The sequence below is a fragment of the Prunus mume genome, linkage group LG2 (genome assembly GCF_029339155.1).
Source record: "Prunus mume cultivar Tortuosa linkage group LG2, ASM2933915v1, whole genome shotgun sequence".
NCBI classification, from domain to species: Eukaryota; Viridiplantae; Streptophyta; class Magnoliopsida; order Rosales; family Rosaceae; genus Prunus; species Prunus mume.
The window spans coordinates 14,070,209-14,094,906 of record NC_142699.1 but is presented as its reverse complement, the minus strand read 5'-3'; the positions used below and the strand labels follow the sequence as shown (position 1 = coordinate 14,094,906).

Genomic DNA, 24,698 nt, shown 5'->3' with positions numbered 1-24,698 from the left:
GATAGAAAACAATTTGACATTTGATAAACTTTTTGTTAAAAGTGTTGTTAGTGCTAATTCCCGTATAATTATTAGACCTAGCGCATCTTCGAAACTGATTCTAGCATAATCAGAAAATAAAAACATCTTACTATTTGTTTTCCCGTTTAACTTTCTTTCACAACAATTTTCATCAATAAGTGATTTTCTCATAATCTACCAAACAGGTTAGACTTCCCAAAATTTTTTAAAAATCATTTGTCACTCCAAATAAGTAATGCTAAATAGGCACAAAGAAAAAAAATTTAAAAAATAAGCCTAAGATCTATCTTTTATTTTTTATTGTTATGACTATAAATCTAAGATGACATGGTCTTCCTGGTCCTCACTTCACCACGGGCACTGCTCACACGTGTGGGGGACAGGTGTACTTTCGGCTCTCTGTCGCAACCTTTGAGGCCCGGTTCTTCTTCTTGGCTATTTCAATTGAGTACTATTCTTCTTCTTCTTTAAAAAAGATAAATGAAATAATAATAAGGTTTGCTTGCGGTTCTTATCCTGACTTTAACATAATCACTTTTGCTTCCATCAAAAAAGAAAAAACATAATCACTTTTGCTTATGACAATTTAACAACCTGAATTGATAGTGAACAGTTTATTTATTCTCGACGTAAGGTTTACTTTCACTTCATGTCTTAAAAATGATTTAGGATATCTTAACTTCACTCTCTTTTTTTCTAAAGGGAAAAAAAACTCAATTTCTTGTTTTTAAGATTAGAGAAACTCACATTGGTTTTCAATAAAAAAAATTAACATTCAGAAATTCTAAATTTAATATATTATTATCACTTTCAATAAGAAATGTCTTAAAATATATATATATATATATATATATATATAATAGAGAATACATTTTTTTTTTGGTCGAAAAAAATAGAGAATACATTATGCTCTCCAAATAATCTTTTTTGGAGCGCATCCACGGAAATGGGCCCAGTAGTTTAAGCGGCAAAAGAAAAAAGAAAAGAAAAAAGAAAACAGAAAAAAAGAGGCGTTTTAAAGACGAGGAAGGCCTCCTAATCCAAGTAAGAGGAAAAGAGAGCTTTTGTTGTTGTTGCGTTGGAGAGGCAGGGGCGAGTGGAGTGGCCGGACAGCGGTGGCTCAGGTGGTGATGGTTGTAGTGGCAAGGGCGCGCTTGCTGCTGCAACCAACTCTGTTTCCGATCGCCAAATCCACCACAATTCAATTCAATGCAATTAAAAAGAGAGGCTTTCGTTTCGTTTCTTTTCCTTGGATTTAATCAATATAAAATTCCTAAATCACAATCAGCTTCTTTAGCATTGTGCTTCTTTGGCCTTGCCCATATGGCCATTTAGTATATAGCATATGCTCTCTCTCTCTCTCTCTCTCTCTCTCTCTCTCTCTCTCGGTGTTTGTTTTTTGTCCGAGACATTGGTGATTTCCTAGAAGCCTCCAAAAATTCCACGCGCATTTGCCCCCACTTTTGGTACGTACCATCTCTCTCTCTCTCTCTCTCTCTCTCATTTTGAGTTTTGTTGAGATCAAGGGATTTTTCGTGCTTTTTCGGATCTCGAATGTTCGCAGTTTCGGTGTTTTTACCAGCATTCTTCTTGTGATTTGAGGCTAGGATTGTGAAACATTTGCTACTGGCGCTGTCGCCATTGATTTTCATTGGGTTTCTGATGTGCAGTGTTTGCATTCCTCACGCTTAGAACATGTCGACTTTAATTGCTAGCATTGCCATCGATCAAATTCCTTTTTCCCCCCCCTTCTAAACGAGTGATTGTTGTGCTGCAACAGTAAAGTTTCAAACTTACAGTGCTTCCATTGTGATTTTTGAAGAAGACAACGTTCCACTACATATTAAACTTTGAAGCCGATCTTCCAGGTAATTTCTATACTTAGATCTGCCAAACTTACAAACAATATATCAGCTTCAACATTTGAATTCTGGTCATAATTGTAGTGACATTTTTCAAACCAAATTTTTCCTTGTGGTGTTACTATTAGTCCGGTCAGTGATGTCGCTCAAAAAAATATTTCACGAGCTACTGGAGCTCAGAGATGACATGGGGAAAAAATCAAGAAGGGCAGAGAAAAAGCATACGCGTCGCCGAGCAAAATCACACATTGCCCCTGAACAGTCATTATCTTCATTGCCATCACCTGAATTGGTTCCACAGAGCCAATGGGCAAACTTGCCCCCCGAGTTGCTTCTTGACATAATTCAACGCTTGGAAGCGAGCGAGACCTCCTGGCCTGCTCGGAGAGATGTCGTTGCCTGTGCTTCGGTTTGCAGGTCATGGAGGGAGATTACAAAAGAGATAGTCAAGACTCCAGAGCAATGTGGCTGGCTTACCTTCCCCATCTCACTGAAGCAGGTATTTTTCTCATAAAACTAGATTTTCAGGTTCTTACATTCTATCACGAACTGACTGAAGATGATTTACTTTCCGCATTACTTGCATATATCTACTAGCCGGGTCCAAGAGATGCTCCGATCCAGTGCTTTATTAAGAGGGAAAGAGAAACCTCGACATATAGACTGTATCTTGGTCTAAGCCCTGGTAAATGTTTGGATGCTTCTCCCCTTAGTTGTGTGTTAGAAATTAGTGTTCAAATTCTTTCTAAATGAATTTGGTTCCTGAACTATGATTTTAATAGTTCAGTTATACTAATTCCACCATGAGGGTATCCTTGAATTTTGTAGACCGGTTACTAATGATCTCTTATGAATCTACAGCTCTGTCTGGGGATATGAGTAAGCTATTGCTGGCAGCGAGAAAGATCAGACGGGCAACTAGTACAGGTTTTGTGATATCCTTGGTTGCAGATGAATTTTCTCGAGCAAGCAATACCTATGTTGGAAAACTAAGGCAAGCTTTACCTAAATGGATCTTTATCATTGCCATGATTCATTCTTTTTCTTCCTTTTTTTTTCGGTCTTGGTTGTTACAGCCATGGCTCATTCTTTCTTCATTCAATTTATTGGCAAATGCTGAACAGGTCTAATTTTCTGGGGTCCAAGTTTACCATTTATGACAGTCAGCCTCCACAAAACCCAGCAATCCAAACAAATTGTAGGTCACATCGCAGAATCAATTCAAAGCAGGTATCCCCAAGGGTACCTGCCAGCTGTTTTAGTGTTGCTTCTGTATCTTATGAACTCAATATCCTCCGAACAAGGGGCCCAAGGAGAATGCAATGCACCATGCAATCAATCCCCATAACAGCAGTTCAAGAAGGGGGCTTTGCTCCAACTCCAACAGAGTTATCAACTTGCTTAAACCAGAAATGCTCTCCATTGTCCATTTCGCAAGGGAAGAAGCCACTTGCTAACTTGGGCTCTAGTAGTCCCACACTGGATTTGGAACATGGCATGAAGGATCCACTCATTTTGAAAAATAAATCCCCTCGATGGCATGAACAGCTGCAGTGTTGGTGTCTAAACTTTAAGGGTCGTGTTACAGTGGCATCCGTGAAGAATTTCCAGCTGGTGGCTTCTGCAGAGCCTTGCCATAATGTTTCATTGGCTGAACAAGAGAAAGTAATCCTGCAATTCGGGAAGATCGGTAAAGACATTTTCACTATGGATTATCGCTACCCTCTCTCTGCTTTCCAAGCCTTCGCAATTTGCTTGAGCAGCTTTGACACGAAACCAGCCTGTGAATGATTTACTGTCTATTCAAATCATGTGATTATCATGTTCGTCTTCCCTTAGATTTAACTGTAAATACACTTCGTGAAACAAAGCACTTCAGGTTGTGCCTTTTGGTCCATCAGAAAGTGCCTTCATTGAAGTCGCACTAGTTTGTGTAATGGCAGTAACCCATAAAGCATAATGTAAGTTGCCAATTTATTTATATGCACAAAAGCACTTTTTTGCAACTTTCTCCAAGTATGTAAACATCACTCTCATCTTAAAATATAGATCTTATAAAGGTGATATTACATGGTTAGAGAATCCCAATCTCAGTCTGTTCTCTTTCCCCCGCAACTATAGCGGCAGCCATGACGTCGAGGCTTTTCAGGGTTATCTGGGTCTGAGTCACTCGGTTCCAAGAAGAGCCCTCTAAGGCATCGCCGTCTGATGGTGAATTGAGCATTGTGTGTTTTAAGGGGCTCTGATTTACCATTGGACTTGATGGATCCTGCAGGGTTTTGAGGAAAAACCGCCTCAACACCAGAGTTCCCTTCTGTGACAAAACTATTGAACACAATAGCGTTATTGATGCTCTGTACATTGCTGTTGATATATGCACTCGTTTGTTGATCATCTTGACTCGTCCCGTCCTCGAAACTTCTATCCTTGTTGTTTACCTCTTCATCAGTAGTGGATTCAAGGCTGTCATCTGGATTGCTCTTATATCTGCGGTGTATGTGAACGGATTCTTCTTCTTTTGCTGGTTCTGAGCTTGAGTGCATTGATGCTCCTCTGTTTTCACCAGTTAGGGTGATGACGCTAACTAAATTTTCAAGCATTTGGTTCCCAGTGGCCTGCTTATGAGGTTTGCGAGCATCTTCTCTGATTTGTTTATGTGGGGGAGCTTGTTCTGCAGTTGACGAAACTATATTTTGAAAAGACATCCTTGAGGTGCTTCTGTCTTTTGGAGTTTTGATCGGTTTCGAACTGGAGCTGGTGGTGGTAAAAGTCTCCGTTCTGTCTGAAGTTTCTTGCTTCTCGTGCTGTTCCTCTGCTTGCGATGCAACTCCAACTGGCCCTTGAGTGTGCTCATCTGAGCCTGTTACTGCAGCATGAAGTTGAATGACTGTTTCTTGCATTGGTTCTCCATAACCTGGATCGTTGGTCTTTTCTGTCTCTGGTTCTGGAAGCTGCTTTTGATCTCCACCAATGGTATCAGGATCAACCTTCTTAGGTGAAGGAATTGTTTCTGCTTCTGCCAAAGCTGGATGAGTTTGAACGGTGATTTCTCTTGGAGCATTGGAAATAGTTTCAGACGTAACGATTTCTGCATTTGGTTGAGGTATTGCTTCCTTTGGTTCTGGTTGAGAGGCAGGTGATGGGGGTTGAGCAGAAAAGGAAGGAAGCCAAGAGCTCTCTGGAACGGTGGGCTGTGGTTGAGTTTGAGGGGATGATACCTGTGATGCTGCTTGGGAGGGTTGAGAAGCTACACGAGATGGTGATGGTGGAGAAGATTCAACGTCAATTTGAGTTTCAGTTGTTGAACCAGATGGTTTTCGGGACTCATTTGCACGAGATGGAGATGGTGATGGTGGAGGATGCTCAGTTCTTGATGGTGCCTGAGCTTGGGAAGGAGAGGGCTTCACAGGGGCAATTCCTGCAGGCCGAAATGGCGGTCGCTCAACAGGGCCATTGGTGGTTGTCTGGGCAGGGTTTTGGGCTTTAGCCACTGGACGTGGCTCTGGTTCTACTTGAGAACCACGCTGAGAACCACGCTTACGCCAAGAGAACCTAAAGCGAAACGGTTTGCTTTTGTCTGCCATGTATGGTTTGGAAGGAGAGGATTGGCTTTGTTGAAGAAGATGAAGGCAGGGACTGGTATATATTGAAATTGTATCTGATACCTTGGAAACTTTCTGGGACTTGTTTAATTTTGGTTTATGCCTTCTCCAATTTTCTGCTGCTTTACCTTACCTCTCACAAATATTTAGTTATGATTTATTGGAAAATAGGAATGCTAGCAACCTTCTCTTTTGGACATTCTCCATTCTCCTCATGACAAGTGTCACTTTCCTTACACTTAAAACAATATCATTAATGCCTCACACAAGTTAGTTTTTGTTTTACAAGTTTATCCTTATTAAATGTATTAGCTTTTATATATCCTTAAATTTTGTTACAACTTCTTTAGAGCATTCACAATAGGCTCCTAAACCACCTCCTTAGACAAATTTTAGGGAGAAATGATAAAAATGCAACTCCAATCACGCTCTCTATCCACTTCCTAAAATAGGGAGTCCTCCAGGAGCTCCTAAATCTGAGGAGAGAAAAATAACTCCTAGTGGCTCTATATAATTTAATACTGCTTTATTTAATGAGTATTTCAAACCTTTATTTAATGATAACCATTTTTTATTTTATTTTTTAATAGAGATGGACCAATCAAAAAAGAGTTATAGCATTTATGACTCTCCAAATTAGGGAGTATGGTTGGAGTTGAAATTTTGTAGAGAACTCTAAAATAGCTTTCTTAGAGTATCCACAATGATGCTCTCTATTTCTTAGCTAAAATTTGGCTAAGAATATAAGAAAGCTATTTTAGGAGCTCTCTAAAAAATTTCAACTCCAACCATACTCCCTAATTTGGAGAGTCATAAATGCTATAACTCTTTTTTGATTGATCCATCTCTATTAAAAAATAAAATAAAAAATAGTTAGCATTAAATAAAGGTTTGAAATATTCATTAAATAAAGCAGCATTAAATTATAGGGAGCATTTCTCTCTCCTCGATTTAGAAGCTCTAGAGGACTCCCTATTTTAGGAGGTGATAGGAGCGTGGTTGGAGTTGCATTTTTACAATTCCTCCCTAAAATTTGTCTGAGGTGGTTTAGGGAGCCCATTGTGGATGCTCTTATATTCTTAGCCAAATTTTAGCTAAGAAATAGAGAGCGTCATTGTGGATGCTCTTAGATAATCCACAATAGACTCCCTAAATCACCTAGATAAAATTTAGGGAGGAAGTAAGAAAACCCACCTCCAACCATGCTCCCTATCCAGCTCCTAAAATAGAGAGACCTCTAGGAGCTCCTAAATCTGAGGAGAAATAATGAACTCTTAATGGCTCCCTATATTCTAATGCTACCATATTTAATGAATATTTTAAAACCCTTAATCAATATTGTCTATTTTTATATTATTTTTTCATAGAGATTGATCATTTATGTTGAATTAAAATATAATTCTAGCATTTATGACTCCCTAAACTAGAGAGTATGATTGAAGTTGAAATTTTATAAAAAGCTCCTAAAATAACTTGTGTGTTTTTAGCTAAATTTTTACTAAAAAATAGAAAGTATGATTATAAATGCTCTTAGCACATTGTTAAAAATTAAATAAGAAAAAACATCATTTTAAAAAAATAATAATAAAGTTTCTTTCATGACATTGTTATCATGAAAGTAATATCATCAATATTTTGTGTTTAACAAAACATATGTCCTCTTTGGATAATAAAAAATAAAAAAACTTCAGTTTTTATTTTCTTATTTAATTTTTTAACAAGGTAGTAAGAAAGTTGTAAAAAAAACTAGCTTGTTAATTTTAATTTTTTTTGGGATGAAAAACTAGCTTGTTATTATAAAGAGTTAATATGTTCAATAAGGATAAACTTGGAAAACAAAAATTAGTTTGTGTAATACATTAATGACATTGTTTTAAGTGTAAAGAAATTGACACTTGTCATGAGAAGAAATGAGAAAATCCAAAAGAAAAAATTAGAAAGAAAGTTGCTAACATTCCTATATGCAATTTCCCTAGACAGATTTTCCTCCTCTAGTAGGACTGGAATCTCACTCCACTTTTGGGCAGATCTCCCCAAAAGGGAATGCAAAGTATATATACTTGCCGTTTTAAAGAGCAAAGTCGCAGTCCACGTGATACTTAAAAAGAGCTGCTACTCTTTGAATATTTCCCCGGTTTTTTTTCTTCTTTTAATTGAATCATAACTAGCAAATGTGAGTTAGACCAGTCAGCAAAGGCAGTGAGTTCGTCTTTTTAAACTCAAGTTGGAATGTAAAAACAAAACACAAAAAACTATCGGTGCCTTGATAAAATTGAGATGAAGAATTCTTACTATAGGCATTGCTGAGGGAGCTGGCTTTCCAAATAACCTGGACAAGTAACCTGAAAATGAAGTAAAATCATTTTAAAAAATAAAACAAAGTTTCCTTCATGCGGCCATTCAAGAAAAGAATACGATGAAAACACATTTTCAAGGAAGAGATTACGTACATCAACATCTTCTGCTGCTACAGTGAATTCCTATACATGAGGCAGCTCCATTCCCTTTGCTCCATCATAAGCAGAGCTTCCAATCAATTCTGAGCTAGCTTTCTCATCTGCCCACCAAGGTCTGTATCAATAATTTTCCGCATATACTTAGAAGTTTTCATGAAATTATTATTCTTTTTAAAGTATAAATTTTCCTTAAACAGGAATTATAATGCAAGGAATTTCCAGGGCCGTTCGATCATGCCAGGAAATACTCAAGGCTGCAATTTTACAGCATGCGCAGGGGAGAGAAATTGCTGGAATTGAAAAGATAGTTTCAAGTTTAAAATGGGTTACCTCTCCACCTGCACAGCAGAAAGGATTAGAGAATGTGACTGTGGCAGATGTTCTGATGACAAAAGGTGAACAAACTGGACCTTGGCTCTGGTGCCACACAAACGACATTGTAATTGATGCCGTCAAAAATGTACGCCCTCCCTGACAATGTATCTGTAATATGAATTTCATACTAATACTCATTTTAAAGTAAACTAAATATGAGAGTGAAATTGCAGATGGCTAAAAACAATGTCGGGTCATTAGTGGTACTGAAGCCAGGAGAGCAACAATACATTGCGGGGATCATCACAGAAAGAGGTAAAATTATTTACAAAAACTTGGATCAAATTCTCTGATTCAACAATAAAATAAAAGTTAAATCTGATTCTTCTATTCTATTGATGGTGGCATAACCAAGCAGACTATTTGAGGAAGATAATTGCACAGGAAAGGTCGCCCAACCACACTAGAGTTGGCGAAATTATGACTAATGAGGTCAGTTTTAAGTTTAACTTACAGACTAATTACTCTACTTGGACGCCTTGACCAACCATTTTCATTCTAAATTCAACCAAACTGTTTACCTTTTAACAGAACAAATTAATAACAGTGACATCTGACACAAACATTCTTCAAGCAATGCAACTTATGACAGGTAAAGCAGCCAAGGCCGCAATTTCTATTCTGTAAGAACTACCAATAGAAATTAAAGTGAAAATAAATGATGACTTTTTATGTCACAGAGAATCAAATAAGGCATGTTCCAGTTATAGATGGGAAGATAGTTGGCATGATTTCAATCAAAGATGTAGTTCGAGCAGTAGTGGAGCAGCAAAGTGGGGAATTAAAGCAACTGAACGAGTACATAAGAGGAAAATACTATTAGAACCTATGATCCATCTAAGTTTTTATGTTCATCAAATTATTGTAACACAACATCAATACAAATTTGAAAAATCACTGGCCAGTGGCCAGACTTCAAAGCGAAGCCCAAGTTCAATATCAATGAGCCCAATGGTTTTGAAGAACCTGCTAGTAAGTCGCAGTCACTAGGCCAGCAGACCAAAAACAAGAAGTGCCACAACATGGTCTTCGACAAGAAGTCGGGCCACGGAATAAAAACAGTGAATATAAGTGCACAAATACAAATATTCATGATCCCATTTGCCTCCAATTTCGAAAGCAACATTTCATTATATACTCTATCTGGTATAAAACCATAGATAAGTTGTAGATTCAATTTCAATTCCTTAGGGTCAGACTGATTATGTTCGGCATGCCATAAAGCATATATCATCACCTCTCTATCAATCACAAGATTGCACAATTCCTATTGGCTGGCAAATGAACCTAGCGTCCACTCCTTATCTTTTCGAACTTTCTATCAACAACGGGATTCTTTCTCCAAGTAGATTCAGCAATCAAAAGACCTCTCGATTTTATTCAAAAATTCCCCTCTTAGAGTGGTCCTCCATGCTCAAAGCTTTTGGGTGGTAGATGATTGGACCTTGTGTGGGGAAGCTGGGCTCCAATTCCTGAAAAGTCATTGGTTCTTGTTCGGCTAGTCCTAGTCCTCAGACAAAATACCCTATTTCTATGGCTAAAGACATTAAGATGTCAAAAGTTTGGTCCTCAAAAGTCATGGACTGTGAAAGGAACATCTGCTTTCTCTATATTTATAGCGAATGCTATTCCCACTCTCACTTTGTCATCTTTCATTCTTTCCGCGAATTATATGATTTTGAAGTGTAAGATGACAATTCAAGTGTAATTTTTAATCCTTCATCCTTTTTGTGAGTTCTTTAACATGATAATATATTGATTTTGAAGTGTAACATAAAAAATTAGAGAGTGAAAAAGCAACTATCTATTTTTGCACATTTCTTGGAGCTAGGGGGGAGACCCTACTGTATTAGTCAAACAATTTGGTGAGGTGGGGAGAAAACTAAGAATAGAGATTCCACAAGAATTAAGAAGAATCACAACTTTCGCTGAAGTGGACTTGAGATAATAAAAATTCAAAGTATCAAGATTTGGTGGTTTTTTTACTATAAAGATTTCAAGCACATTTACCTGAATATGTTGTTATCCCTTGGCCGGGCCCCGCCTTAATGCTTGCAGCATCTCAAGCCAATAATCCGAGCAAGTTGTCTAAATGGAAGAAACCCCATTAGACTCCTGCTGCTGATTAATAACCTGTTGCACAATGTTCATAATGCAAACCAAGTCAAACACAAAATACAGAAGCCCCATAACCATTAGCAGAAAAACATGCATGTCATTGGATTGATTTGTTGCAACTTTTCCAACTCCAACAATGATTACGGGCCTGTGCCTAACATTGATTAGAGTCCACTATGTTTATGCGGCTAAGAAAAGAAAAAAAAACAAAACTCCCTCATGTTGAAGAGTTTGAACCCCAAAAAGCGCACGCACGTTGAATTTAGATCGGTGGTGATTGGATGTCTACCTCTTTTTGACAAACACAACATTAGGTGCTAAAATCAAAAGAAAGTGAAGTAGGAATAACTAAAATCTCAATTATAACTTACATTAGATTGGTGTTTATGCAAGGAGTTAGGAGAAAGTAGGTGAAGAAGTTGAAGAAGTAATTGAAAATAAGTAATGTCAGAGGAATCACATTTTTCATTGGAATGTGTGACTTTTAAAGTGTATTAGTTACATCAATAATTGTAACTAATTATTAATTAACACATAAAATTGTTAGAAAAAGGCTGAGAAATTTAGAGGAGATGCTGTTTTGGTGTTGGCTGAGAAGAAAAGTACCCTTTTCTATATTTTGTTTTGCTAACACTTGAGGGTGGATTGGGTATTTGATATATGAGATGCGGCAATTGTTGAGAGTATTTGTCCCACATTGAAAAATTAAGGGACTTAATCTGAGTTTGTAAAGAGTTGAGTTACTCTTCCCACTGCCAATTGGTTTCAGGATGAAACCTCAACTTCTTTCATGATATCAGAGCAAGACTTCACGTGTTGGGCTCAACGGCTATACATGCTCCCACGCCGCTTAATATGTGTTGTCCATGTGTTAAGCTTCAAAGTTCACCACACATGCATGATCATGTTAAAAGTATTTGTCTCACATTAAAAAGTTAAGAAAACTAACCTGAATTTATAAAGAGTTAGACTACTCTTCCATTACCAATTAGTTTTGACTTCCTTCAACAATGAGAGATAAATGTGGACCACACCAGACCACTTGTTTCTAAGACCCCTACTATTAAATGCGTATAGTAAAGGCAAGAAAACTTGTCCAGGGAAAAAAATTAAAGATTGCATGGATCATTGACATTGACTATTGCAGGAAGTAAACTGCCCCTCCTACACAAAACTGACACAGGATCTAAAGAGCAACACTTGGTTGACCCTGGTGGTGATTCTCAGCTGTCCATCCCGCAAAATAAAATTTTGGAATGTTGCTAAGAAGGTGTTTTGAAACAACATTTTCCAAGTTCCAATATTCAATTACGTACAAATCTCACTCTCCTTTATTTTCTACGTTACCTAATAGGAGGCCCCACCTCCCGCGAGGCACTACTGCTTTTTTGAAACTTGTCCTTCGATTCTGACATGTTAAAGGATATGGAAGAGTAAATGTAACAAGCAATTGACAAAGAAAAAAAATTCAACAATTTCCTTCATGCACATGACGATGATGTTCTTCTTCTTGTTTTCATTCAAATCATATTCGTCATCTTTGTTGTCTACTTCTTATGAGATGAAAGCTAAACTCGCAGCACATTTCTAGATGCCATGCCTACATACCATCTTTCCATGTCTATTTATTTCTAGCAAATAAATAATAATATCACTATATTAACTAAGTCCAAGAGAAGACAGAGTATCTTCTTACGTACCTGTTTTGTTGCGGGTTTCAAACGAAAGGTGGAGGTTCAGATTGTAAGCGCATCTACGTTAATGGGTAGACTTAGAATTGGGATCTAATCCCCACCAGGCTGTAAATTCTCAAATAATTCCACTTTCTGATGATGAGATATTATAATGAGTAGACACAGACCTTGTAAAATATATAAGCTCCTTTCGCTTATTGTCCTTCTTAGCGTTGATCAAGGAAGCGAATCACATCCTGTTTTGTCCCTATAATATTCGCCAACTTGCACAGCCCCACGAGTCTCTCCTCCTGCTTATAAGGAGCATGGCAACCTCTTGCCCATACCATCATCGCCTTGACTTCAGTCTTCTAACTTGACTCCAAACGCCATACACGTTATCCACTCTCACCATACTTTTTCCTCTTCATCTTCTGACTTAGCTCCTCTGAGAGCGGCTCAGTGACCTTACCAGTTCAAAATTTTGGTTCATATCTTCACCTAAGAGTAGATTGAATAATGGCATCTCTCTCTTCCTCAAGGAACTCCTCCTGGACACCAAAGCAGAACAAATTATTTGAGAAGGCTCTGGCTGTGTATGACAAGGACACACAAGACCGCTGGCATAATGTGGCCAAGGCTGTGGGTGGAAAATCTGTAGAGGAAGTAAAGAGGCACTATGAGATTCTGGTGCAGGATCTCATGCATATAGAATCTGGCCAAGTCCCAATACCCAATTATAAGGGCACTGGAAGCAGCGGCAGCAGAGGAATTGGTGATGAGCAGAGGTAAGAACAATGCTTTCATGTTTAGCAATTATCCTTACTTTCTAAGCATTCGAAGTTAATCCATGCTGTCTATTCTTCCTTCAGTGGTATCTAGGACATCCTAGTTTAGAAAATGTGTTGGGGGACTCTTCACGGTCACATTGTCATCTACCAAGTTATCAATCAGTAAGGTCCAAGACTTATAAATAAATAAATAAATTAGGAACCCAGAAGAGATGTCCAAGTATGAATCTGTTTTACAAACTTATATGAATATTAGAGACAGGTACAATTGCATGTAGTGATGGAAATGGCAAAAATGGCAAAAAATGGCAATGCATGAAAAGCTTAAAACCAATGGTACTGATAGGAGCTGCTAAAAAGCCAAAGAAGAGCAGAATATTAAGTCAAATTCTAGCACTATTAGCTGAAATACCTAAACGGCTGGTAACAAGTCCCACCGTATCCTTTCCATAATATCATTAACCAGCTTTTCCTCTTTTGGGATCGACAGTTCTAAATAAAGACAGTGACTTGAGTCTCCTCCCCAAGAAATTTTATATGTTTTCTCTAATTCTTTTGTATATCTATCCACTATCCCATACCATATTCAACTTCAATTCCTAAGAAAAAGCCCACATGGAATCTAATCCTTACTTGTTTTGGATCTCATATGCACATGGACCTATGATTAAAGTAATTGATTATAGTCACCCGGTTCTTCCTAAATGTAGATGAGGATCATTGTGTGACGCCGAACTCTCGTTTTTAATTACTTATCACATTCTTACATTAATCCCAAGGGCTTGCTCGCAGTCGACAGTGACAGTTGGATCTAGCTAAACCTCTTGGCAGCTTTTGTAGTTCATCATATATTTATAATTTTATATCACACACAATTACACACTGCAGTAACCAATGTATTACGTCGGCAGATAATTTCAAAAATAGGGCATCTTCCTTCAAAACGAAGCTCCCCACCATAAAGAGGCTAATTATGTCTAAATGGGTGAGATTAGCAAGATAATGGTGTCTTGGGATAATCTAATTGACCAGTTCAAACTTAAAAGATGCTAATTGTTGCAAAAGCAACTACGATTTTCTATGCTCACTTGGTAATTGGGAATTTTCTAAATTTCTAATGCTAATTCCTTGTAACCCATTCAGGCTTATGAAAAACCTAAAGATCTGATGCGACGGCCCAGAAGACTTGTAAAAAGACAAAACGGATTGCCCTGTCATTCCGCCTTCCTACCTATACCAAGTTTGGATGTGTTTCTCTGCTCCTACTTCAAATGTCGTCTACTTATTGTAATGATTTTCTGCAAGAAAAAAATATATATATATATATATTATGTATTTTGTTTGGTATGCTATGCTTGATTTCCTGTCTCTAAAAACAACAATCTGACCACAGAGAGAGAGAGAGAGAGAGAGAGAGAGAGAGAAGTAAAGCAACAAATTATTAATTAACACATCCGCAGACAATGCATCGGTCAAGCAATTCCTCGATAAGATTGTGTACTCATTGTAGGAAATTTAAAAAATTCGATTTAACTAATGGATTAAATATGATGAAGCAAATAATAAGATAAGATTAGCTGCAATGTATCATAATCAAATGCATAATCGGCAATAATATCAAATTGGGAGCTTCGTCCACTGACCTCTAGTCCTTTGGAAGACTGCACCGCATGCTATCAAGAAAGTCCAATTCTTCCAATCGCATGTAAGAAGTGGTGACTGAGATAATCGGCGATCTGGAGAGGAAAGCAAAATAATTTTGAAATTTCGGAGAGGAACGGCCAGAAAGAGAGCAATTAGGTTTGAATCGCCAGCTCGATCCGGTTTCCTTTTAAGAGATGTACGATCAGATTGGTTCAAAGGAAAGGCGGGAAAACAATTCGTTTTGGGTTTGGATATTAAAAAATCTGGCACTACGATGTCTGAAATACGAACCATCGATTTAATTGTTGCTTATTAAATACAGCGATCGAGGCCGTCTATTTTGGCTTGAAATTTTGAAACGATGAAATTCAAGAAAAGGGAGTTGAGGGATTCATAAATTAAAAAAAAGGGACAGCATTACTACTGTCGTTCTACTTCGCTTTTATTCATTAAAAAGGAAAAATGGAGATGCGGGGTATCGATCCCCGTACCTCTCGCATGCTAAGCGAGCGCTCTACCATCTGAGCTACATCCCCAGATGCTGAATAGTGTGAAAACAAAGTTCTAAAAATACAAAAGCAAAAAAAGTTAATGGGCCATCCTTACCACATCATTTTGGGCTAGGTCGACCAGGCCCACCAATGCTTGTTTAACGTAACCCAGAGCAAAAAAATACGTGATGCCATACCAAGTGTATCTCGTTGTCATGTCGGAAAATTAAAATACCGTAATTGTCTTGGGATATCACATAGTAGTATCTTTAGTATAGGTAAGTTTTCTCCAACCACACCACACTAGAGTTTATCGGTTTTCATACAATTCACTTCTAAAATGGGAGCTTTTCCGTTTGGTGCCAGTCTAAATTCAGCATTTCTGATCACTTTCTCCGTAAACATTGACTGAAGATAAGCCTCAGGATCCGTCACCTTAGAGTCTATAAAAAAAGAATCATTTCTACCCTAATCTTCATACAACTTTTTGTTTGGAGGAACTAGTAAAAAAAACCCAAAAAAGAATCAAAAAACAGAAAACAAAAAGAAAACAGAAAAACATGGGAAAGAAGACCGCGTTTGTGTTGATTTTTGCATTGGTGGTGCTTCTGTCAATCCATACGGTGTTGGGTGATGACAACTTCGTGGAAAATGCCAAGGATCGTATCACCGATGCTGCTTCAGCGGCAAAGGGCGCAGCAGAAGGCTTATCAGAATCTACTTCTGATGCCTTCAAGGAAGCTAGGGAGACCACATCAACATGGACTGAATGGTTTAACGGCAAACTCAAGTAAGATTCTGGCGTCTTTTTTATTATTTATTTATTTATACAAAGCATTTAATGGGTACTAATTGCCGGTGCTTGTCGTTTTAGGGATATGGGTATCAAGGATGATGATTCAGACGACACAGATGACGCAAACGCACCCGAATCAGAATAATCTACAAATATTTTTTAACCTGTAATTACTACTTTTTTTTTCTTTTTCTTTTTAAATTTGGACCAATATAAACCTCGTTTAACGTTGCTTGACACGGGGTGAAATATTAAATTTAAATGGGCCTCACATGAGATGGGTTGAGGCTAGAGAAAGTGGATTCCATGTATTATTCTCTGTAAAATAAAAGATTGAATAATTTTGTAATCAAAGAATGCACATATGCAATTCACGAATCACGAGGTTCTAAATTTGCTGTCCAATAATTCAAGTTTTTTCTCTCCGCAATTCGGATTAATGCGTCAAAATTAAAATCTAGACAATAACAATTGCTGAATCCCCGAAAAACGTGGCGCAACGGACCCAAAGATTAACGCTGCCACAAAATTTTGCCTTTTTGGGCTCAGGCCCACAAGCTCTCAGTGGGCAATGGATTTGATAGCAACGAGACTACCTTCTTCTTTGTCAAACTCAACGCTTTTGATCACACCGTTAAAGGTAACCAAACAAGCGTTAGTGGCCGTGTTGAGATCGAGGGAGACGCCAAGTGCATTGCCCAACTCTCCACGTCCGTCGGATAACATCATGACCCTATCCCCAACGGCCAGATTCTCACCCCACGCCCTCATCACAAACACGTCGCTGGCCGCGACGCAGGCGATCAAGTCCGAGCTCTTACCTCTCGCCGATGCAACCCGTTTCACGAACCGAGTGCAACGCGGAGAGAACGGCGCCGAAACACCCACCAAAACGACTCTCTTGCCTTTGCAGAGGGTTGAGAGAGAGATGAGCTTGGCCCCGTCGTTTGGGTCGAGGTAAGAGAGGGTTATGTTTGGGAGCTTAACGCCTATGCAAACTGATAAGGGTTTGCTTCGTTTTGGGGGGATCATCAGGGGGCGAGGATGGACGATGGAGATGGAGCCATTCGGGGGTGGGCCCGGTGGGCCATAGAGGTTGAGAAGAGAGGATCTTTGGGACCTAGGGATGGTTTTGTGTAGGTTCCAAGAGGTTGAGATGGATTTGTGGGATAGTGAAAGAGAGAACTTTGTTTGGTGAGGATTTGAAGAAGAAGACGATGAACTCGGAGAGGATGTTTTTGGTACTGTAGCAAATGTAGCTGCAATGTTGTTAACAGAGGCAGCCATGAAAAGAGACATAAAGATTGAGCGGCTGCGATGGTAGTGGTGGATAGATGATGGGTTCACAAGGCGAAAATGGGATTTGTTGGGTTTAACTTAAGGATGGTTTGGTTGAGAAAGGAAAAATCTAGAAAATGACATTACCTTTTTCCCTTTTCTTGGTTTTCCCATCCGTTTAACATTTTCCACATTTTCCTTGGGCAGCAATCAAATGATATTTAAAAACTAAAAAAAATGCCACAGAGAACAGTAAATCAGATAATGGGGATTCGATTCGACCTTAGGTGTGAAGGGACACAGATTCAGTCTTTCTGACCAACTAGTTTAATCCACTTAAATTAGTTATTTAAGTATGATGCTACATAGAGAAAAATATTAATGAATAACTCGTTAGAAGCATTTTGTGATCAGAATTAAACTGAATTCAGAATAGGGATTAATTCCACTATTTGGGTGTGTAGACACCTCAAGGTATTTACAAGAAAAATATTAACGGATGTTTAGTTTCCCCCCCCCCCAAATCTAATCTTGTTTCAGTGTTTAAGTGTAGAGGGCAAAGTTGGAAATGTAACAAATACTATGCAGAGGAGGAGGAAATAGCCCAACAAATAAAAGAAGGCCGGGCCTGATTCGGTCATGTATCTCTAAACTCATATTGGACCTGCAACATTCAATGAAGGGACCAATAAAACCAGGTCTAACGCCAACACGCCAGGTATTACAAAAAACTCAGAAGACTGGGCCCTACCAAGCTTCTGGCAATGCACACTCATAATCACCATTTCAAGGTTTCAACACAATTCCATGGCATGGGAAAACTAGCACAGGACATTCCTGTTAAAGAAGAAAATAAAGCTGGATATTCAAAACAATAACTGAAGGTGTCTCTTCTTCACTGAAGAATAATAATAATAATCATCATGCAAATATCTGATCTGATCTAGCTAAGCTAGGCCTCTTCATTTAATTTATACAAAATCTCACTTACTCTTCATCCCCTACCAATTAAGTGCCAATCAAACCATTAATTTATCATCAAATCATCCATTGATCTGTATCTTCAGCTGTTGTCCCTCCCTCCCTCCCCTCCTCCTTCTTCTTCAGCTTCAACATTCTCAAAAGACAGACTTGTTGTTGCGGGGGTGGTCAGAATATCACTCTGCTTCTTGGCACTGTTCTTGTTGTTATGCATCCAAACCCTCAGCACCTGCCTCTTCACGCCCACCTCCGAGCAGAACCTCTCCACCTCCTCCTCATCTTGCTTCTGAATCCTCCACCCCACCTTCTCTGCAAACTCCGTCATCCTCTCCTTCTGCTCCTGCGTGAACTTTGTCCGAAACCGCTTCTTCGACATCGCAAACGGCGGCATTGGCAATCCCCCCTCCGCATTGTTCGACTGGAACACGTTCAGATCCTCGCTCGAAGACTCCGTCCCTCCTCCACCGCTCCCGAACGCCACATTCATCGGCTGGATAATAGGAGCCATTGAAAATTTCTGATGGTGGTGGTGGTGATGGTGGAGAGCAGACGAAGGAGACGGCAGTGGCGGGGGGAGTTGGAGAGGGCTCAGCATTATGCTTGAGCGTCTGGACCCGGGGCTGAACGCCGTCGTTTCCCCGTCCACCTCCTTTCGGTGGAAGTTGCGGTGGCAATCACATGCGGCGCATTTCAGAGCTTCCAGTGTTCCTTCCTCACCGCTCGGCATGAACTCGCCGCACCCATCAAACACATTGCCGCCTATGTTGGCCGCATGGTTCTTGAGGCACTCTCTGTAGCGGATGATCTTTGAAGTCGACTTGGGCCCACCACTGGCAAGTACAGTTGGCGGAACTGGGGTTCCGGCTAGGGCTCGATCTGGATCTGGGTCTCGGATGAGGGGTTGCAAAGGTGGGTGTGGGTGTTGAATGTGGTGGTCTAGGGTTTGATGGGGGCTGGTAGCGTAAGTGTTGTTGCCATTGTGAATCCCGACCCTTCTCTTTTGATGATCTGCTGCTGCTGCTGCTGCTGCTGCTGCGGGTGATGATTCTTTGGTACTTAAATGATGAGCAGAAGAGGCGTAGCTCAAAGAGCCTGACGTCCTCATTTCGTTATCTTGGGGTTGTGCTCTAAAATCCATAACTGATGCCTACAAAAATGTTATTTAATATGGAAAGCTGGCAAAAAGCATCTCATTTATCTCAACCCAGTCTTGTACTTTCTTGGGGTTCTGAGGCTTCTCTCTAGCTAAGCTCTCCTCAAATTAATTTCCCAAAAAAAAAAAGGAAATAAAATGTTTAAATAATATAGATGACAAAAGAAGGTAGAGCTAAACTTTTAATATCGTATTCCTAGTATTGTCCCCAACCAGTTTCAAATATCTGATTCGAACATATACATATATTAGGGTGCTAATCCCACCAAAACCCCATATCGTAATCTTCAACAGTTGCTGTTAAAAACCCAAGCTATGAGAGAGAGAGAGAGAGAGAGAGAGAGACGAAATTGCATATGAGTCTCAAAATACAAAACAAAGGACAGATTAAAACTACAATGAAACCAATTAACTCACAGTTGTAAGAAAGAGACAGAGAGAGAAAGACTAAAGCAGCTGAAAGAGCACCTTAAACATCACTGCCTGAACGTCTCTAATGGCCTCCAGACAGGTAAAATCAAAAGCATAATAAGCAGAGAGAGAGAGAGAGAGAGAGAGAGAGAGAGAGAAATGAGTTGGGTTGGGTCCTTTGGGATATTGGTGCTTTCTGTGCCTCTGTGCTTCCAACAAGAGACAGGTTGGTTGCTTGTGGTGAGGCCAGCGGGAAGGATAAGAGTCCAACCAAGTAAGTAAGTAGTGCAGAGAGAGAGAGAGAGAGAGAGAGAGAGAGAGGGGTTAATTAGGAAGAGGGTGGGTTCGCAGTACACTACACTGCACACACACTATTAACTCTCTCTCTCTCTCTCTCTCTCTCTCTCTCTCTATCTGCTTTTCTATGCAATTGCAAGTTTGCAGATTACAAAACAACCGACAACGTCATGTTCAGACCTCTCCCACGCCCTGCCAAGTGGGTCCCATCCCCCTCACCCTTCATTATTGCCCCTTTCCATTTCTTATCTCAACACCCTTCTCCCCATAAACCACCCAACACATACATACATACCCCATTTTCAGTACTGCTACTCCTTTGATGCGACGTAGCTAGCTAGCTATAGCGCTTTTGCTTCCTTAATCCTACGCATATACCAACAAACTAAACTTACGTACCCGTAATCTCCAAGTGAGGAGATTCACGCAATTTAATTAATTAATTAATTAAGGGTAATTTAAGTTTACTATTCTTAATTCGAATCCATGCAAAAATGACTAAACAAAGATGGGTAAAAGTGAAAAGTTGATGGTCCACAGTAGTGGCCTTGTCGTGTTGCTTCTTTTTTTTTACTTCTTTTTTTCTTCTGTCTGTGTCTCTCATCTCATCTAATTCATTGATTTAATTTCATATATATGATGCTGCTGTGCTGATGCTGCTGCTGCATCAGAGGGAAAAGAAACGAAAGGAAAGGAAAGGGCTAACGTGCGGGTTCTGCACACCCTCTGAGACAAATCACGCTTGCTTGCTTGCTTTGCTTGCTTGCCCCAACCAAATCAAAGAGTCTTTGCTTGCTTGGTACCTTTCTGTGTCATGCAATCGATGGCCTTTCTCTCTCTCTCTCTTGCCTTGACTCTATAAACACTTTTCTTCTTCATCACTTTCTTTGTACAGTCTACAGCTTCTTTCCACCAATTATATTCCACCTTCAACCAATTTCTGCTTATTTTCATTTCATTTTTACCCAAACGTACAGAAATAAAGGAGGGTAAGTAACAAGTAATTAATAATAAAAACGGTAATAACTTACTCTTCAATAAAATTAATCCTGCATGTATGCACCTGCTCCGGAATAAATGAATAACTTCGTATAGCCAATAACATTCTAGCACATGGCATTTTAAATTTTCAGAACTATATTAATTCAATCCCCCCAAAAATAATCTGCTATATGAGTGTCACATTTATTTCCGAAATTCAACATTTTTGAAACATTTGCATGACTATATTAATTCTAAGGGTTTTTTTTTTTTTGTCTCACTCTTTTATCAGTGGGTTACCTCCAGGTGTCCAGAACCAGAAGTCAATGTTTTTATAAAAAAAAATTAAGATAAGAGAAGCTTATCCAATTATGCTAGGCATGTCAGAATTGTGATTATTTAAATACCAAAAAAGAAGGACATGAAAAAAAAACCCTAATAATAGCGTACTTGCAAGTTGCAAGCACGAGAGTCCGTGAATATATAACTCCATCAATTTATTTGGTGGTTCCGGTTGGGTCAGAAACGAGAATTGTGAGAATAAATATATGTAGGTTACATTACAGGTCAGCTACGTCTTCAAGTTCAAATGGGAGTTGCGCAATACGAACGTTTTTGGGCCTCGTAGTTTTGACACTGAATGGGTAGGGTAGGGGTCCTACAACTGTGGCCAGCGATATTTAAAAGGGAGTTTCACTAAAACACTCAAAATGAGGGTTGAAATTATAAAAAAACTCAAACACTATTTAAACATATAAACACACCCAAAACTTATCATTACACACACTCAAAACTCATATATAAACACACCCAAAATGTTGACTTTGGGGTTATTTTGGGTGTGTTTCTATGTTTAAATAGTGCTTAGATTTTTTTTTAAATACATGTCTAAGATTGGGTTTATTTATAAATTTGTATATTTAAAAATGGTAAATGTGGCCCACTCCTTTTATAAATACCCATCCCATCAACCTGGGAATACAACATCAACTAAGCCCAATGAGGTCTCGTTTGGTGGGTTGGCTTGAACTGAATAAGATGGGCTTTGAAGTATTGAGTTGAGTTGGCTTGAACTGACTAGATTTTGAGTCCAGTCCCGTTTATTTTTGCACCAAACAACGAACAATAATAAAAAGAGCCACCATTGTTGCAAAATTGTAGCGTCCTCTCTCAGTGAGAAGAGAACTCATAAACTCACAAAATCAAATGGAGAAGAGAACTCATAACATCAAACAACATTAAACCCAAAATCAAACTCATATTAAGATTTTAAAAACAGGGAAAATAAATAAATTAATCTCAGGTCAAAGTCAAACCAGATGGGATGGAATGGGAAGGTGGCTGAAAGTGACGACATAATAGCCTTCATTCTTAACCCACGTCTGGGGTTGGATTTCGAAGCCCTAGTTATTTGGGACTTGAATCCAAGTATCATATCCAGTATAAGACACATTTAAACTCACCAAACAATGGTTAGGATCCATGTTTATTTTAATTGGAGATATCTCATCTAGTTCAACGCACCAAACAAGGCACGAGGAGTTCAATCCCACTATCAAACCATTTAAAATGTTTAAGTCCTTTGATTTCTTCACATTTGTTAACGGTCGGATTGAACCCTTCAAATAAGATCCTCACTCTATAAACTCCTCGTTATAGGCTACAGCCTTTCCATTTGATAATGATGTATTTTTAAAAAGGGCTTCCTTAATCACATCACACTCAAGATTCCAAGTGATATATATATATATATATGTGAGAAAATAATATGAGAATGTTTTATATATAAGAAAAACACAAAATATAAATTTATGAGTAAATTTTACTAACCATTTGAGTTACAGACGCACTGCTAATATTAGGATTACTGACCTTTTACTCTCATTTGGAAAGAGAAATTTATTTATGACACTTAAGTAGCATATTGACATGGTGTATATATAATTATACAAGATAAATACGTTACAATTGTTGTAATTATATATATACTACTTTGAACTTATTCAAACTCATCATCAACCTCTTAGTTGGTTCATCAAACTTTGAATCTCTTCAAACGTTAAGTTTAAATCAAGAGCTAGTTGGTTCATCAAACTTTATCATTCGGATGCAAATGGCTTTCACTTTCTCACAAAAAAGAGAGCAACGAGGGACGAAGTGGACCGTTTGATGAGAATGAGAGCAAGATGTCCTCTCTCTCCTCACCTACCCCCACTTTTGTCTTCCCTCCTCTTCCTCCCCCGTAATCAACTTTCCCCTCACTTTCACCAATTATTGTCCCAAAACTTGAAAAAGAGTCACCATAATCACCAAACCGCATCTCCATCAAAACGCTCATTTTGCCTCCAATGAGCTTGTCTTTAGCTGCCCATCTTTGTATTTTACCCGAAGTAGTTTTAGGCACACTCCCACTTCTAACCAGGACCACCATCCCAACTTCAACTCTCTCCTCCTCAGCCACACCTTTTCTCACTCCTTCACATATCTTCCTCAAAACCCCAATCTCTTTCTCACTCCTCTGCATCTCCACAACCACCACAACTGTGTTTGAAATCTCAAACGCAGCCGAACACCCCGCTCTCAGAAACCCCGGACTGCTATTATGAGCAGCTGTTTCTATATAATGTGGATGGATTTCTTCATGGTTTTTACGTTTGATCACGTCTGCACATCGACCCATCACAAAAAGATACCTTTCGTCTCCTTTCACAACACCCCTATCACCTGTCCGTAAAAAGCACCGACTCACCTTGTTCTTAAGCCTTGCGTAATACACCTCACGAGTCATTGTAGGGTGGGCTAAGTAACCAGAGGCATTGCTGGGAGACGAAACCCAAATCTCTCCTTCAATCCCATCCTCAACTGCTTCATGCGTCTCTTCGTTCACGACAATGATATCCATGTCCACCAGTTCGTCGTCGTTTTCGCCGAGCCTTGCACTTGGCAAGAGCTTGTTGTATGATGGCATGTTGGGAACGTCATTGCTGCATGCTCTCCAAGCTGTTGAAACAAACGTGCAGTTCTCTGCCAAGCCATAAGAAGGAGAAATGGACGATGGGTTCAACCCAAAAGTCCTAAACACATTTACAAACTGCTCAACCGCGTCCCTGTAAATCGGCTCGTTTATAATAACGAGATTCTGTAAACTCCATAGATGTATAGGCGAGGTGCCTTTGTCAATCCCACCTCGCTTGACAACTAGCGGCAGCGCGAACGATGGAACAGGAGTGCAAGTAGCTCTGAACTGTGTTATTAGCTCGAGCCACAGCCTTGGCCTGTTAACAAACGCAGTTGGTGATGTCAAGACGCTTGTTGCACCAGACACAATTGTTAACAGCAGAAACATGAGGCCACAATCATGGTACTGAGGCAACCACGAAACAATCACGCTATTCGGGTGAAGATCGTAGGCCTTCCTGGCTGTCCTAACATTGTGAGCAGCTGAACCTGCTGTGACAAGCACTGGCTTTGGGATCCCAGTTGCTCCTGAAGTGTACTGAACCAGATACACATCCTCTGCTCTGCAGCCTTTGTATGGTGAAAATTTAGGACCCAATTGGGAATGTTGTAACTTTCTATCTTTAGCTTTAATGTCAACAGTGGAAATCCAGTGGAGACTTTGCAACATATGAACAAGCTTTTTGCTGGAGGATGAGGAGGATATGTAGTGGTTAATGCTTGTGATGTAGGTGGGGTGAGCTATGGCAGCTTTAGGCTTTGTTTGGGAGAGGGCTCTTATAAGGTGGTGGAAGTTTTGATTAGTGAAAG

The 24,698-nt window shown here is 39.2% G+C and overlaps 6 protein-coding genes, 2 long non-coding RNA genes and 1 other non-coding gene across 15 annotated transcripts; 4 read left to right on the top strand and 5 right to left on the bottom strand.

Annotated features, from left to right (window-relative positions):
- The first annotated feature begins 1,051 nt into the window (after positions 1 to 1,051).
- On the top strand, positions 1,052 to 3,889 carry TLP6 (tubby like protein 6). 2 transcript variants are annotated; one of them, XM_089044354.1, is made up of 6 exons: positions 1,052 to 1,487; positions 1,802 to 1,889; positions 2,012 to 2,382; positions 2,481 to 2,568; positions 2,745 to 2,877; positions 3,008 to 3,889. In XM_089044354.1, the coding sequence occupies exons 3-6, from the start codon at positions 2,023 to 2,025 to the stop codon at positions 3,672 to 3,674; spliced, it is 1,248 nt and encodes a 415-aa protein (XP_088900480.1). In that variant the 5' UTR covers positions 1,052 to 1,487; positions 1,802 to 1,889; positions 2,012 to 2,022; the 3' UTR covers positions 3,675 to 3,889. The 2 variants fall into 2 exon arrangements, with proteins under 2 accessions (XP_088900480.1, XP_088900481.1); XM_089044355.1 differs by lacking the exon at positions 1,052 to 1,487 and having other exon boundaries at positions 1,535 to 1,889.
- LOC103320858 (oxidoreductases, acting on NADH or NADPH) lies at positions 3,841 to 5,612 on the bottom strand. The gene is given in 2 exon segments (XM_008222598.3): positions 3,841 to 3,991; positions 3,993 to 5,612. Coding segments are annotated over 2 exon segments (1,509 nt in total). The 5' UTR covers positions 5,468 to 5,612; the 3' UTR covers positions 3,841 to 3,957.
- An 869-nt stretch (positions 5,613 to 6,481) lies between these two features.
- On the bottom strand, positions 6,482 to 14,938 carry LOC148919691 (uncharacterized). 5 transcript variants are annotated; one of them, XR_016123515.1, is made up of 7 exons: positions 14,542 to 14,936; positions 12,934 to 13,042; positions 12,135 to 12,762; positions 10,327 to 10,449; positions 8,272 to 8,412; positions 7,936 to 8,056; positions 6,482 to 7,827 (listed from the first exon to the last, which is right to left on the bottom strand). It is a non-coding gene; the product is annotated as an uncharacterized LOC148919691 (long non-coding RNA). The 5 variants fall into 5 exon arrangements; XR_016123513.1 differs by lacking the exon at positions 12,934 to 13,042 and having other exon boundaries at positions 8,272 to 8,424; positions 14,542 to 14,933; XR_016123512.1 differs by lacking the exon at positions 12,934 to 13,042 and having other exon boundaries at positions 14,542 to 14,932.
- LOC103320857 (Cystathionine beta-synthase (CBS) family protein) lies at positions 7,941 to 9,241 on the top strand. Its single transcript, XM_008222597.2, has 6 exons — positions 7,941 to 8,054; positions 8,139 to 8,401; positions 8,490 to 8,571; positions 8,675 to 8,748; positions 8,848 to 8,908; positions 8,997 to 9,241. The coding sequence occupies exons 2-6, from the start codon at positions 8,147 to 8,149 to the stop codon at positions 9,137 to 9,139; spliced, it is 615 nt and encodes a 204-aa protein (XP_008220819.1). The 5' UTR covers positions 7,941 to 8,054; positions 8,139 to 8,146; the 3' UTR covers positions 9,140 to 9,241.
- Positions 12,627 to 14,245, top strand: LOC103320856 (protein RADIALIS-like 6). Its single transcript, XM_008222596.3, has 2 exons — positions 12,627 to 12,895; positions 14,042 to 14,245. The coding sequence occupies exons 1-2, from the start codon at positions 12,627 to 12,629 to the stop codon at positions 14,064 to 14,066; spliced, it is 294 nt and encodes a 97-aa protein (XP_008220818.1). The 3' UTR covers positions 14,067 to 14,245.
- Positions 14,939 to 15,005: 67 nt separating the features above from the next.
- Positions 15,006 to 15,078, bottom strand: TRNAA-AGC (transfer RNA alanine (anticodon AGC)). The gene has a single exon. It is a non-coding gene; the product is annotated as a tRNA-Ala (tRNA).
- Positions 15,079 to 15,510: 432 nt separating this feature from the next.
- Positions 15,511 to 16,207, top strand: LOC148919690 (uncharacterized). The gene is made up of 2 exons (XR_016123664.1): positions 15,511 to 15,823; positions 15,908 to 16,207. It is a non-coding gene; the product is annotated as an uncharacterized LOC148919690 (long non-coding RNA).
- Positions 16,208 to 16,304: 97 nt separating this feature from the next.
- Positions 16,305 to 17,251, bottom strand: LOC103320855 (peroxiredoxin-2E-1, chloroplastic-like). The gene has a single exon (XM_008222595.3). The coding sequence runs from the start codon at positions 17,126 to 17,128 to the stop codon at positions 16,391 to 16,393; it is 738 nt and encodes a 245-aa protein (XP_008220817.2). The 5' UTR covers positions 17,129 to 17,251; the 3' UTR covers positions 16,305 to 16,390.
- Positions 17,252 to 17,947: 696 nt separating this feature from the next.
- On the bottom strand, positions 17,948 to 19,967 carry HB33 (homeobox protein 33). Of its 2 annotated transcripts, none has more exons than XM_008222593.2 (2): positions 19,710 to 19,967; positions 17,948 to 19,554 (listed from the first exon to the last, which is right to left on the bottom strand). In XM_008222593.2, the coding sequence occupies exon 2, from the start codon at positions 19,224 to 19,226 to the stop codon at positions 18,171 to 18,173; it is 1,056 nt and encodes a 351-aa protein (XP_008220815.2). In that variant the 5' UTR covers positions 19,227 to 19,554; positions 19,710 to 19,967; the 3' UTR covers positions 17,948 to 18,170. The 2 variants fall into 2 exon arrangements, with proteins under 2 accessions (XP_008220815.2, XP_008220812.2); XM_008222590.2 differs by having other exon boundaries at positions 17,948 to 19,235; positions 19,710 to 19,961.
- Positions 19,968 to 24,698: the final 4,731 nt, after the last annotated feature.